This window comes from Podarcis liolepis (assembly GCF_965112155.1).
Source record: "Podarcis liolepis genome assembly, chromosome: 4".
Lineage (NCBI taxonomy): Eukaryota > Metazoa > Chordata > Lepidosauria > Squamata > Lacertidae > Podarcis > Podarcis liolepis.
The window spans coordinates 61,397,848-61,410,315 of NC_139558.1; the positions used below are offsets into that span (position 1 = coordinate 61,397,848).

Consider the following 12,468-nt stretch of genomic DNA (forward strand, 5'->3'; position numbering starts at 1 on the left):
TTGATGGCTCCACCCACAGTCAAAGGCAGGCAGCAATGTTTTGGAATGTAGGGCTGTCAGGATCCAATTCTGCTGTTGCCTTTGTCAGTGCAGTGCAGCCAGATCACCCACCACCTGCTCCCAACTTCTCTCTTATCAGGCTTACTTTCTCTTCCTCCTCCTCCTCTTCCTTTGGAAACCCTCCCCCAATTCCTGACTTACTCCTTTTATCTTTACAGAAGCCTTTTTCCTCCCTCTCTCCCCCCCCCCCAGCTTCTTGCTTAGAATATTTTTTTAAAAATAAAAAACCCTCTTTACCTGCCTTATCTTCGCTACCTGCCTCAATGAAGGAAGACAGGAGCAGATCCTTTTCATCACGCATCTTTGCTCTGTCACCCCCTCAGGCGGGTACTTAGGCAGAGAAGCCCAGCATTATAGCAGGCAAGCATAAACAATGGGGAAGAATTGCCTATGTGTCAAAAACCATATCTTCTACTTTCATTTTCAGTGCAGAGGTCTGGAACACCAATAACTTTTTCTTCAGCTCTTTGAGGCTTCCACATAGCTGCTAAGCCTCTGATTCAGTCCTCCACTCTCACCTGGCCTACCAGATCCACGCCGCTCGCCTGAGAGTGGGTGTGTTGCATTGTGCCTAGAGTACCTGTTAGCCTAACACTCCCAGTGATGGATTCTGCCCCCTTGTTGGCCTCTGGAGCTTATGATCACCCTGCTGGCTGAAAAGCCTCCTTCAAATGGCACCCTTTGGACAAGACAGCAGAGAAAAATCCTCAAGGGAAACATAAGTCCCTGCTTCAGTGCAAACCAAGGAAGTCTAGATGGGCTATATACCTTGAGGAAATGACTGCCTCTAACCCCAATCAGACATTTTGGGAGGAAAGAAAGGTAGAGGCTCAGGCAGTCAGGACAACCTCCAACATACCCAAGGTCAGGCATGTCCAACTTCGAGTAGGTTATAATCTACAATCCAATATCAAAAACTGGCAGTGATCTACCACCCTCCGAAGTAATTTAAGTAAAATGAATGAATGGATCTTTATTTCACAGATACAATAGTTATGTTTGGATATCATCATGACAGATCCAAATAGTTGTTAGATGGTCAAGTAACTAAACAAGTGAGAAAAGTCACACTATATTTTTATATTAGTTTACACAGATCTGAGGAGCCAGTCAGAGTGCGCCAGGCTTCTCCATCTTTCCCCCACTGTTGCTTTAAATCGCAGCTGACTTTGTGTCAGCATCCCCATGCCTTTTCCTCCACCTCTATTTCCCCTACTGTTGCGTTAAAGCCTTTCCCTCACTCAGACTCATGGAGCACTAAGGGGGCTTTTTCTCATGTGTTTTGTTCTTTGGCTTCCTCGCTGTTTGGGGGGGCTCCTTTCTTATTCCTTTCATTGCATTTGAACTATCAGGTGAGCAGGCACAGAGCTTTTCATTTTCTACCTCCCCCCCCCTCCACCAGAGCTCTAACCACCCCCAAGAGCGCAGAGCAGGTGGCGGGAAGGAAGGCAAGCTGGCTTTAGAAGGAGGAAGAAGGAGGAGGAGCTCAGGCTTGCATGCGACTGGTAGCAGCAGTGACTGTGCTGTGTCCTAGGCTGCGGAGAAAGGCTTTTCCTTCTCAGATTCAGGTAGATAGCTGTGTTGGTCTGACGCAGTTAAAATAAATAAAATAAAATAAAAAATTGTCCAGTAGCACCTTAGAGACCAACTAAATTTGTTCTTGGTATAAGCTTTTGTGTGCTTCTTCAGGTATCTGAAGAAGTGTGCATGCACACGAAAGCTTATAAATATTTTTTTAAAATATTTTTTCTTTCTCAGCCTGCGATCGGCCAATATCAGTCCCAGGATCTCCAAGTCAATCACGATAGACTTCTTGGACATGACTGCCCTAGATCATGCACTTAACCCTTCTCATTCCTCCAATGGGGATGAAGATTTTCCAAGCTTTCAGCCTTCTCCTCCCCTGTTTTGTCCACAACTGTGAATCCCACAGATTGTTCCCACATCCCACAGATTGTTCCCACCCCCTTAGCTTTTCTTGGGGGGACCCAGTGGCTGGGGGGACCCAGTGGCTGGGGGGACCCAGTGGCTGGGGGGACCCAGCCAGATGGGCAGGGTATTATTATTATTATTATTATTATTATTATTATTATTATTAATATACATTTCCCTTTAGAAACTGGAAATTGCCACCATTCTGCTTTCTTCCGGACAGCCTCCACCCTAACACCTTCAACCAACAAGCAGCCACACTCTCTTCCCTTCTCTCCCAACCAGCTTTCCTTCCTAAGGTCACCTCCAACTCCCACTTGCAACAAGAACTTGGTCTTCCCTCCTTCTGCCCTTCCTTAGTGACCACAGGGGGAAAGCTTGGCACTCCCACAATGTACGTAGAGCTTCAAAAGTCTACATTCAGCGAACCAAAGAGCTCAGATGGACAGTTTCACTCTTTGTTTCATTCCATCTCTTCTCTTTAGGGAAGAAAGTGATTTCTGCCACTCTAGCTAGATGGATAAAGGCCCTTTCCTGCAAAGCTCAGGGACTTACTGCCCCTTTGCACATCATGGCTCACTCCTCTTGTTCTGCAGCTCCCTGCAGTGCATTTTCAGTTAATGCTGCACTGCTGAAAATATGCAAGGCAGTCACCTGGTCCTCCCACAGCACCTTCACGAGACATTACAAAATGTTCTCTCCCCTCCATTACACTGCAGCCTCTCTGCTGTCTGAGATTAGGATAGCTCTGGTATCTCCCAATCTGCTGACCTTTCATTGCAGGAATGGGAAAAGGTATGATTGTATCTACCTGAAGCATAGTTTTCCATTCCCAGTGAAAGGTCAGCAGGGCCCCACCCTCGAGGCTAGCTCCTTCCTTTATTTCTGGGATGTAGGATATACTTTTCTCCTTCTTAATGTCTGTCTTTCCCTTGAGCTTGGAGAGTTTGCAAACTGAATCCTTGGAACCCTACACCCCAAAACATTACTGCCCGCTTTGGGCCATGGGCGGAACTAGCAACCCAATCTGCTGACTTTTCATTCGTAGGGAATGAAAAACTACACTTCAGGTAGGTATAATCGTGCTTGTTATGTTTTTCATGGTTAGTTTCCGAATTCTCCTTGTGCAAACATACACTGCAGGCTTTAACATGGTTGAAAGAAAGGTGAGCACATACCTCTTTTCTAGGTAGATACCAACTTTTCAGATTCCATAAGAATGATAAAAAAGAATCCATTTTCTCAGGTGAATCCTTCTATGCTATGTAGTACCCCATCGCATTTATCCATCCTGTTCCCCGCTTCTTATAAATTCATAGAAATCCATCTACTGAAACAGGAAAAATGTAATGTATCTTTCATCTGCCCTCAGTTTCCCAAGTGTGTGTGCATCCATTTGCAGGAATGCAGACATGTTCCTCTAACTGGATACACTATCAGCCTGAACGAAAACCGTACATTTTTGCTTATAAATACTAAGCTTGGGGATTAAAGATTGTTGTGAAACTGAGTAAATAAAAACAAATTACAAATGGGAAACTAAACATATCACGCGCAAGTCCTAACAGTGGTAGATTATTATAAATTATTTGACAGAACCATCCAAATGCAGGAAGATTTGATAGAATTTTTATATGCTGATTATCTGTTCTGAGTTAATGCTTATTAAAAGAGGATTAATCTGTATTCATATTTGAGGAACAGCTTATCAGAAAAAGGGAAGAGACTTGGCTGGCAACATTAAAGTTTTCATTTGTACTAGGAAAATGTGGCCCACTAGAGATAGGCACACAGAAAGCTTTATTTCCTCAAAATGTCAGCTGAGTGTGTATTTCTATTTTTTGGTTCTAGCCTGCATGAAGATTGGGTTTAACCTTGTCAGATAGTATTTGTAAATAGTTCAACTAGTACCATAGTATCTTTGTATACTGTATGTATATGAGGTTTTTTCAATTTTTGTGTGAGGCTTAATTGTGCATGTTTTTGTATAGACCTTGCAACACAGGTTAACAAGGATTCTTCAAACCTCTCTCGTTCCCTCTTTCAATACATCCTTGTGTACGTCATATTTTTAAAACGTGTTCCTCCCTTTATATTCTGCGGATTTTTAAAGAATCTGTATAAGATCCATAATCATATAAACAGTTTTTAATTTAAAAAATGCTGCTTTGTGATAATAGATGGAATTTGTCTTTCATCTCCCTTTCAACTTTCAAAATGTCTCAGCAGTTTTTTGAAATTTAGATCCCTGAATTAAATCAGCTTTGCTGATTCATTCCCCTCTCCCCCCGATATGTCTTTAAGGACTGTAGTCTACTATATTCAAATATGTTTCCCTTCAGCATTTTAGGCGTGTTTTGCAATTCCAGAAATCAAACTGCAGGCAAAAATGCTGACACAAACATATGGTAACAGTGATAAACATAGTGCTTATTTTGCCAGACTATCATTTGTGACTTTTGCTGCCTTTTCCACAGAATGTTGATCCTTTCAGAGTGATGCTGTCTTGCTGGCTTGCCCAGCCATTTTTATTGTGGGTTGTATGAAGCTTTGGGAAATAAAATAACTTAAATAATAAGGGAGGATATTTTTTGGAGAAGGGAGACATTAATTGCAATATTATAAACTTATCCTTTGACAATTGTCACTCTGAGAGGATAACAGTTGTCACTCTGAAAATTATATTAATTTCCAGAGACAGATGTAATAATGAAGCAGCTTCCATTCTTCTGTGGTTACTTCTCCTTATAAATGTGTTCCCCAAAGGCTGTAAGATAATTCCATAAGAAATGCAACTACTGAAAACAGATATTGCATTATAACCTCACCATATGAGAACTATTTATTACACCCAGCAACCATTAAAAAAATGATAAAGAAACATGACTATGTTTTCGATGGAGAAAATAACTCCAGCAATCAGAATGACAACCACATCGGTCCAGTTCATAGAATCATAAGAACACAGGAGGTCTCAGCTTCTTATTGCCAAGGTATTCCCTTCTCACCACTCTGCCAACACTCTTTACTTTTGGGATTGCCTAACTGTGCCAGTATAAGCCTACAGAAATCAGACTGCAGGGTCAACTCCATTCCTCCTGTCCCCTGATATAGTACTACAATCCGAGTGAAAGGAAAGCTCCTGTAGCTAAGCATTCTGCCCAACTGCGTGCTTTGTTGCAAAATATTGGCAGCTATTAAGAAGCGGACATCATGTCCCAGAACATAGAGAATCGGGACTAGATGGAAAGTGCTATTTAGGAGCTTCTCATGTGACTGGAAGTTTGGCTATCTGTATTAGGAATACTTTATTTTTAATAGCCCTACTAGTGAGCAAAAGGGGAACATAATCCCTCTATATCTAACTCCTTTCTTGGGGGAGGGATTAAGCTCTGAAGAAGTGTTCATTGTGAGCACCTGCTTACATAAATGATCATGGATCCTTTTATTTTAAAAATGGTATTACATTGGCTAGTTTCTATTCTTCAGGTACAAATGCTAGTCTTCAGAACAAGTTACATGTTTATGTTAGAAAACCAGCAATTTAAAATTTGAGATCTGGTGGCCTAGAATGTCTCTTGTCAACAGTTTTTGCCTCAGTTCCTCAGACTTCCTTTCCAAGAAAGTTAATTCAGCCACAGGGATCCTCTGTGGCATTCCAGAATGAAAACAAATGCAAAGAACTCATTCAGCTTCTCCACAATCTTGTTTTCCTTCATTAGTACATCTTGACTCCTCTGTCATCTAAAGATACAACTGCCTTCCTAGCCAGTTTCCTCTTGCTTTCAAAGTGTTTAAATAACTTTTTAATTGTGGTCCTAAGGTTTCTAAAAATGCCCTTCCTGAATTTGCTCATTTTGTCCCTTCTTGTCTGTTTGCATTTCTGTTGGCAATGTTTGTGTTCCTTTTTGTTCTCTTTATTTGGGCCAGACTTCAATTTCTGAAGAAAGGCTTCTTGATCTCTCATAGTTTGCTTGTTAAGCTTGCTGGTAGTCCCTTGGCCTTGGTGGTACCTTGCCTAACCTGTATTGAGGCTGAGCTTCCAGTATGGTGATTTCTAATAACACCCATACATTCTGAAGATATTTGAGCCCTTTGACTTTACCTTTCAACTTCCTATTTACCAATCCACTCTTCCCCCCTTCACCCTGGGAGTGGGACACTGCTAGGACGTCCTCATCCCCAGAAGGCCTCATCCCTTACCTCACTGCCTCAAGAGAACAAACTCATTGCACTAAGCCTATCCTCAGCAAGCCATTTGTCTGGCACACTTATGGCATAGTATAAACGAAATTATACTATCTTCAATTTAAACTTTAAAATGTAGAATATTAGTGCTCGGTTTCAAGTTTCAAATTATGTTTGTAAGTTTATGGAAGAAGATGCAGAAATGAAAGTGAGGTATTCCAATGTAGATGTTAGTCACACATTTTCTAACAGCTACGATGCCAGCTACAAATAAATAAACTTGCACCCATTGTTTCCCTGCAGATTGCTGTACAATATCCACCCAATTTCGCTTAAACTATTTTAGCATGTGTTATGATTGTTTAGTATATTAAGAAGCATTAGAATGCTTGTGTATACTTTGCATTTAATATTTTATACACTTTCACTGTGATTAGCATTAATTCATTTCCAAATAGGTAAAGCATTTAATTTGTGATATGCCTGTTGTGATTTTCTAGCAACCATAATTGCCCATACAGTGGTGATAGGCAATTAATCATCAGTTCCTAAGTTCATTCTATATGGGATCCCAAAGGGATCCTCTTTGTCTTCATTGTAGTTGAATGTGCATTGTGAAGCCACTTGTGGAACTGATAACACAGCAAAAATGTAATGTATCACCAGAAAGCTGCAGCTACCCTGCTTTATATGTCAGTGTCTTTGCTGATCATAGCATTTCCATCTTGATGCTGTACAGTTGTTTAACTGAGATTGCGGAGTATATGGCAAGAGATCAAGAGAAAGCTGCTTTGTGTTATAAATTTTGAAGTGTTTCTGTATTAATGGAGAAGCATTTTTGTGGAATTTTCAGATGCATATGATCGCCCAGGATGGTTGATAATTTCAGTTAATCCTGTGAGTTCCATCAAGCATCTCTTGTGGTGCTTTGTACAAAAAGACCAGGGACTATACTCCAACATGGATTGTGGTTGTGTGATGGTTGAAACCAGTGTGGTATACTTGATGAGATCATTTGTTTTAACTGGTTTTAATTCTAAATTTTAAATTGTTGTAACCCATTCTTAGACCTGCTGGTAAAGAGCAGGTAATCATCACCACCGCCATCACTACATTTTGATGGGTGACTTTGCTCACTAGGTGACTTTGAACTCAGGCTACCCCAGCCAAACCTATCCCACAGATACAATGAAAAAAATAGGGGGGGGGGACACCAATTTTATCCCCTTTGGACTCCTGGTGCAATGTTACACATGTAAAGATGTCCGATGTCCCTTGCTTTCTCAATCTCCTTCACTGGTTTCCCAAACTTTCTTCATTTTTTTGACAGCTAGCACTGAAATTCCAGGGTTTTCTTTACTTCGGGGTGTCTCTTCTTTATGGGTAGATGCCAGATGTTGCATCACTTTAAGTGACAGAAATACACACAATTCTCATTTGAGAAGATAGTTCAGAGGTTCCAATATGTAAGCTTTACCCTAAAGGTAAAGGTAAAGGGACCCCTGACCATTAGGTCCAGTCGTGACCAACTCTGGGCTTGCGGCGCTCATCTCGCTTTATTGGCTTAGGGAGCCGGCGTACAGCTTCTGGGTCATGTGGCCAGCATGACTAAGCCGCTTCTGGTGAACCAGAGCAGCACACAGAAACACCGTTTACCTTCCCGCCAGAGTGGTACCTATTTATCTACTTGCACTTTGATGTGCTTTCGAACTGCTAGGTTGGCAGGAGCAGGGACCGAGCAACGGGAGCTCACCCCATCACGGGGATTCGAACCGCCGACCTTCTGATTGGCAAGTCCTAGGCTCTGTGGTTTAACCCACATAGCCACCCGCGTCCCAAGCTTTACCCTAGCCCACAACATGTTTTGGACTACAACTCTTATCATCGTAGTCTAAACTATCTGACAAAGGCTGCTGTATGTTATGCAGAACACTGATACTGTGTCTGGCCATACTATCCACTGTACTGTACTGCTTTAAAAAGGACTTCTTACAACATAGAGATTGTCACAGTTATAAGCAATTCAAGACCCTAAATTTATAACAATATCTTGTTGTAAGGTAGGTGCATTTAGACTATGTTTGTAAAGTATTCATAATTTTTTGAGATTACAAGACTGATCTTGGCAATTAAGTGTTTACATCATTGTTTCTCAAACTTGGGTTCCCAGCTGTTGCTTGACTACAACTCCTACTAGTCCTGCTAGCTAGGAAGTATGGCATTGGTTTTACATCATTCACTCTGTTAAGAACACTTCAGCCATGGATAAAAGGTGTTAGAATATAAGATGAGAATGTATTTTGAATATTTTTTTTCCATTTCAGTTTCCCCAAATTTTTCACTTTTGTTCCTACTGTAATGATAAGCAGATCCAGGTCATTGTTAATTACTTATTAAAGTACTAACGTGCTAAAGAGAGCACAGATTCATTTTTATTTAGTTTGAAGATATGAAGGTAATGTTTTCATTGGAATCTGCATGATTCAGGGGTCTCTAGCTTCATACATTTTGAAGCCAAAGGTCTATTGATTTGAGAATTTCCCCCCAAAACCCATAATATCAAGGAATCAGAAATAAGTTGTCCTGTGAGACTGTGACTGAGAAAGATTGATTTAAACCAATATTGTCTAGAGAGAACAGGGGGATATGGAAATTTTTGCTTTCCCACCTATACTTGATTATATTGTTTAACACATTATATTGTATATTGTGATATGCTTGATATAAATGACTTACTATGCCTAACAGACTTTTCCTACTCTCTTATTTATGAAAACCCACACCAGTTACTTTCCAAAGAGGAGATGGGGGACTTATGAGCAATGGAAGGTATGTCTGCTATTGAAAAGGTCATATTCTGTTTCAGGTTGTGTCATATTTAAGCCCCATCAGATTTATTTTTTTATTAGGAACTAAAAAAAAAGAAAGACAGACTACTACATGATCAGTTGCTAGAGTGACAATTCTGGGAGGAATTAAATGGCTTAGACCAGATTTTAATGATCTGTTGTACACTTGAGGGGAATCAAGTCCAGATGTTTCATATCTCCCAGATGCCCAGGAAGAAATTAGTAGAAAGTATCAGAAAGAATGTGTTCATTTGTTTTCAGGATGTTTATTGCATTAATTAGGCATTAGTAAATGAAGTTGCTGTTGTTTAAGACTCCTTATTGGCTCCCACTAAATTGCTGTGAGTGAACAATTACACACAATCGATCACAAAATAAATGATTCATGGAAGATGAATAGGTTGTAGATTGATAGGACTAGGTTCTACAACTTTGGCTACTCAATTGAAATTGATAAAAGTTGATAACAGAGCCATATATCCTCATCTATTTTCTCTATGCCAATATGGAGATTGTAATTAAGCTCTGGTAATAACTTCCAATCTCCTATTTAATCAATATCGCTGTGTGTGTGTGTGTGTGTGTGTGTACACACACACACACACACATACACACAGATTAGGCCTAATGAGAGTTCATAGATGTGGCAAGAATGCTGCTAGATCTTCTTATTGCTGTTTCCATAGAAACCCACATTTCTCTTAGGGATTGTGCCAGAAGGGATTCATGGGGGGTGGGAAGGGATACAATAACAATAACTGTTAAAAAGGAACATAAAAGGAGCCTTGCCGGATCAGTCCAAAAGCAGATCTAGACCAGTATCTTGTTTCCCACAATGCTGATTGTTTACATGTACTAATAATCAAGTACAGCTTCTGACTTATTTGTTTAATGTGCTGTTCTCCCACCTTTCTCCTATTCATCTCTCCCAGTTTTGGGAACGTGCCCACTGAGCCAAATTCTAACATCTTAATGACTAGTTCCTTTCAGATAAAAAGTGCTCAGTCTTCAGTTGTTCTTGAAATCTGAAATCAAATTATATGAACATGAAAGTCTGTTGACACAGATAAAAATGCTGTTTTGAACTTTTCATTAATCCCACTCAAACCTACTTGCCTTTAAAACCACGCAAGGCTGCTCAAAGGAAGAGCTAGCAGCTTGTGGATGACAGACATACATTTGGGATGCAGGAAGTGAAGGAATACTCACCCAGAGTCCTGGAAATGGCTGATACAGAACAGTCACTTTGAGTGATTGTTCCCTTGAGGTGGTAATTTATCATTCATCCCTAGTTTAGGATCCTTCAATGGTACAGCCTATTCCTTATTTTGAAATGAACTACAGAATTCATTTGGATTCTAGCAGACTTGTAACTGATTCCACTTCCACATACAGTACTAATTTGTGTAAAGCTCCAATTAACTGCGGAATCATTTATATCAAGAAAGCCTTCACAATTTTAATATGAAATAAATTTTAAATTTTATTGTTGAGAGAGATGTATAAAGTCTCTTCAGTTTGCAGTTGTAAAGAGTTTCTCACAGATGTATTTCGATGTTCATTTTTCTTCAGTCGACCAGGCCTGTTAAATGCAAGTGACCCGAGTTATCCTTGGCTAGCAGACTCTTGGCCTGCCACCAGCCTGCCTGTAAACAACAGCACTAGTGGGCCAAATGATCTTGGAAATTTTGGACGTGGAGGTAGGTTTGTTCATAGTGCTTTAGCAAATAATAATAATAATAATTTGCAGGACTATCCATTCATTTTTTACATGAAATGTTATTTGAATACATTTGGAAATATAGATAGCTAAAAGGAAGAACACCACATAGCAATAAAACAAGACCATCAATTAAGAAAAAAAGGAAAATTAGTGTTTAGGGGGAGGGGTTATGGACATGTGTCTATGATTCTGCAAAGTCTTCTTTTTGAATTTGCTCCATAGAACTTGAGTACTGTTTCTAAACCAGATGAAATAGTTTAGCAGAATGACTATGCTATTCTAATGTGCTTAACCGTTTCATAAGATGCTACACATTCATTATATTGGACTGTATCCTGTGCTGCTGTTGCACAAGTGAAACAGGTTTTGGGACACAGACCATCCAAAACATATTTTGGAGACTTGCAGGGGAGAGGAATGGAAGATGAAATCCTACTTTGCTCATGCAGAACTGAATGTGACCCATTGAATTGAGCTTGAATCCTCTGGTAGTCAGCCGGAGAAGTTGTTACAAGTGTGTACCTAGACTCACCTTTCCACAGCCAGCACTCATATATGTTCATATAGACACGGCTGAGAGGTTTAGGATCTTCTGCTGGAGTTATGACATTCACTTGTTATAGAAGCTCTCACACAAAGGAATAAGCAAAGCTTGGTTTATTATATAAAATAAGAGTAACAGTATATAAATGCTGTTTCATACAGCAAAGTTACAGTCTAAGTAGGTAGCAAATTCTACAATATAAACACACATTCATTAAAGAGTAAAAGAGCATAACAATTTTGCCATAAAGAAGTGGATGGGCGGGGGTGGGGGGCAGAAGGAAAATATACCTGTCCTTAAAGCAAAGCAGAAGTGTGCTGAATCGTGGAGAGCGCTGGGTAAACACTGTCATGTTGGACTTGGAAAAATTAACTAACCTTTGAATCTAATGGGTTTTTAATACCTTTTTGCCAAGGCATGCCACTGGAGAGGGGAGAGGGCTGTGAACTGAGTAATTTCTACAATTTCCGTAGTTCCTTTCAGAACTTCCTGCCAAATCCTCACCTCGAAAAATGGCTAAGCTGGCCATCCTGTTTGCTTAACGAAAGGGTGAAAGACTTTGATATTGAGCCATTATCTGAACCTGGGTATCCTTGTCTGCTATCTGCTTTCAAATCACCTTACCGCTGAGGAGCTGAGTATCCTGTACTTGAAAACTAAATTTCCATGTGTTAATCTTTAGGTCAGATGTGGGTGAATTCAGGATATGCCCAAATGGCCCATTGGCAAAGGGCTGGAACCAGGATTGTTCCAGGGTCACCAAAGCTCATAATGGAGGGTGTCATGTCATATTATAGCTATATCAATCTTATACATCCCACAATCTACAGAGGTAAACCATACCATAAGTTCAGATTCACATATACCTCTTCACAGAGTTAGTTTGGATGTGTTGGAGGGGAATATCCAGCCGGTGGCAGAGGACAGATGGACTCCAGGAGACATAGGTGTAAAAACCCAAACAAAAACGAAAGCTTTATTACTAAGCAAATAAACACAAACTCTGGTGGATGTTATTCCTGCAGGCGAGCAACAAAACTCAGCTTTTTTCCTTTATAGCAACGGTCACCTGCAGCCAATTAATTCCAGAAACTTCTTAAAGGTATACACACATGTTTCTGTGCCGAATGTCCTCTAACACCCCCTCTCGTTCAAACAGAAACAAATAGTAT

The 12,468-nt window shown here is 40.3% G+C and overlaps 1 protein-coding gene across 30 annotated transcripts in view; it reads left to right on the forward strand.

Annotated features, from left to right (window-relative positions):
• Window positions 1-12,468, forward strand: part of ROBO2 (roundabout guidance receptor 2) — a 799,183-nt gene that overhangs the window by 733,650 nt on the left and 53,065 nt on the right. For all 30 annotated transcript variants that reach the window (XM_083498493.1, XM_083498498.1, XM_083498494.1 and 27 more), the window contains 2 exons: window positions 8,967-9,009; window positions 10,602-10,729. In XM_083498493.1, coding sequence (XP_083354619.1) covers window positions 8,967-9,009; window positions 10,602-10,729 — 171 coding nt within the window. The remainder of the gene's footprint in view (window positions 1-8,966; window positions 9,010-10,601; window positions 10,730-12,468) is intronic.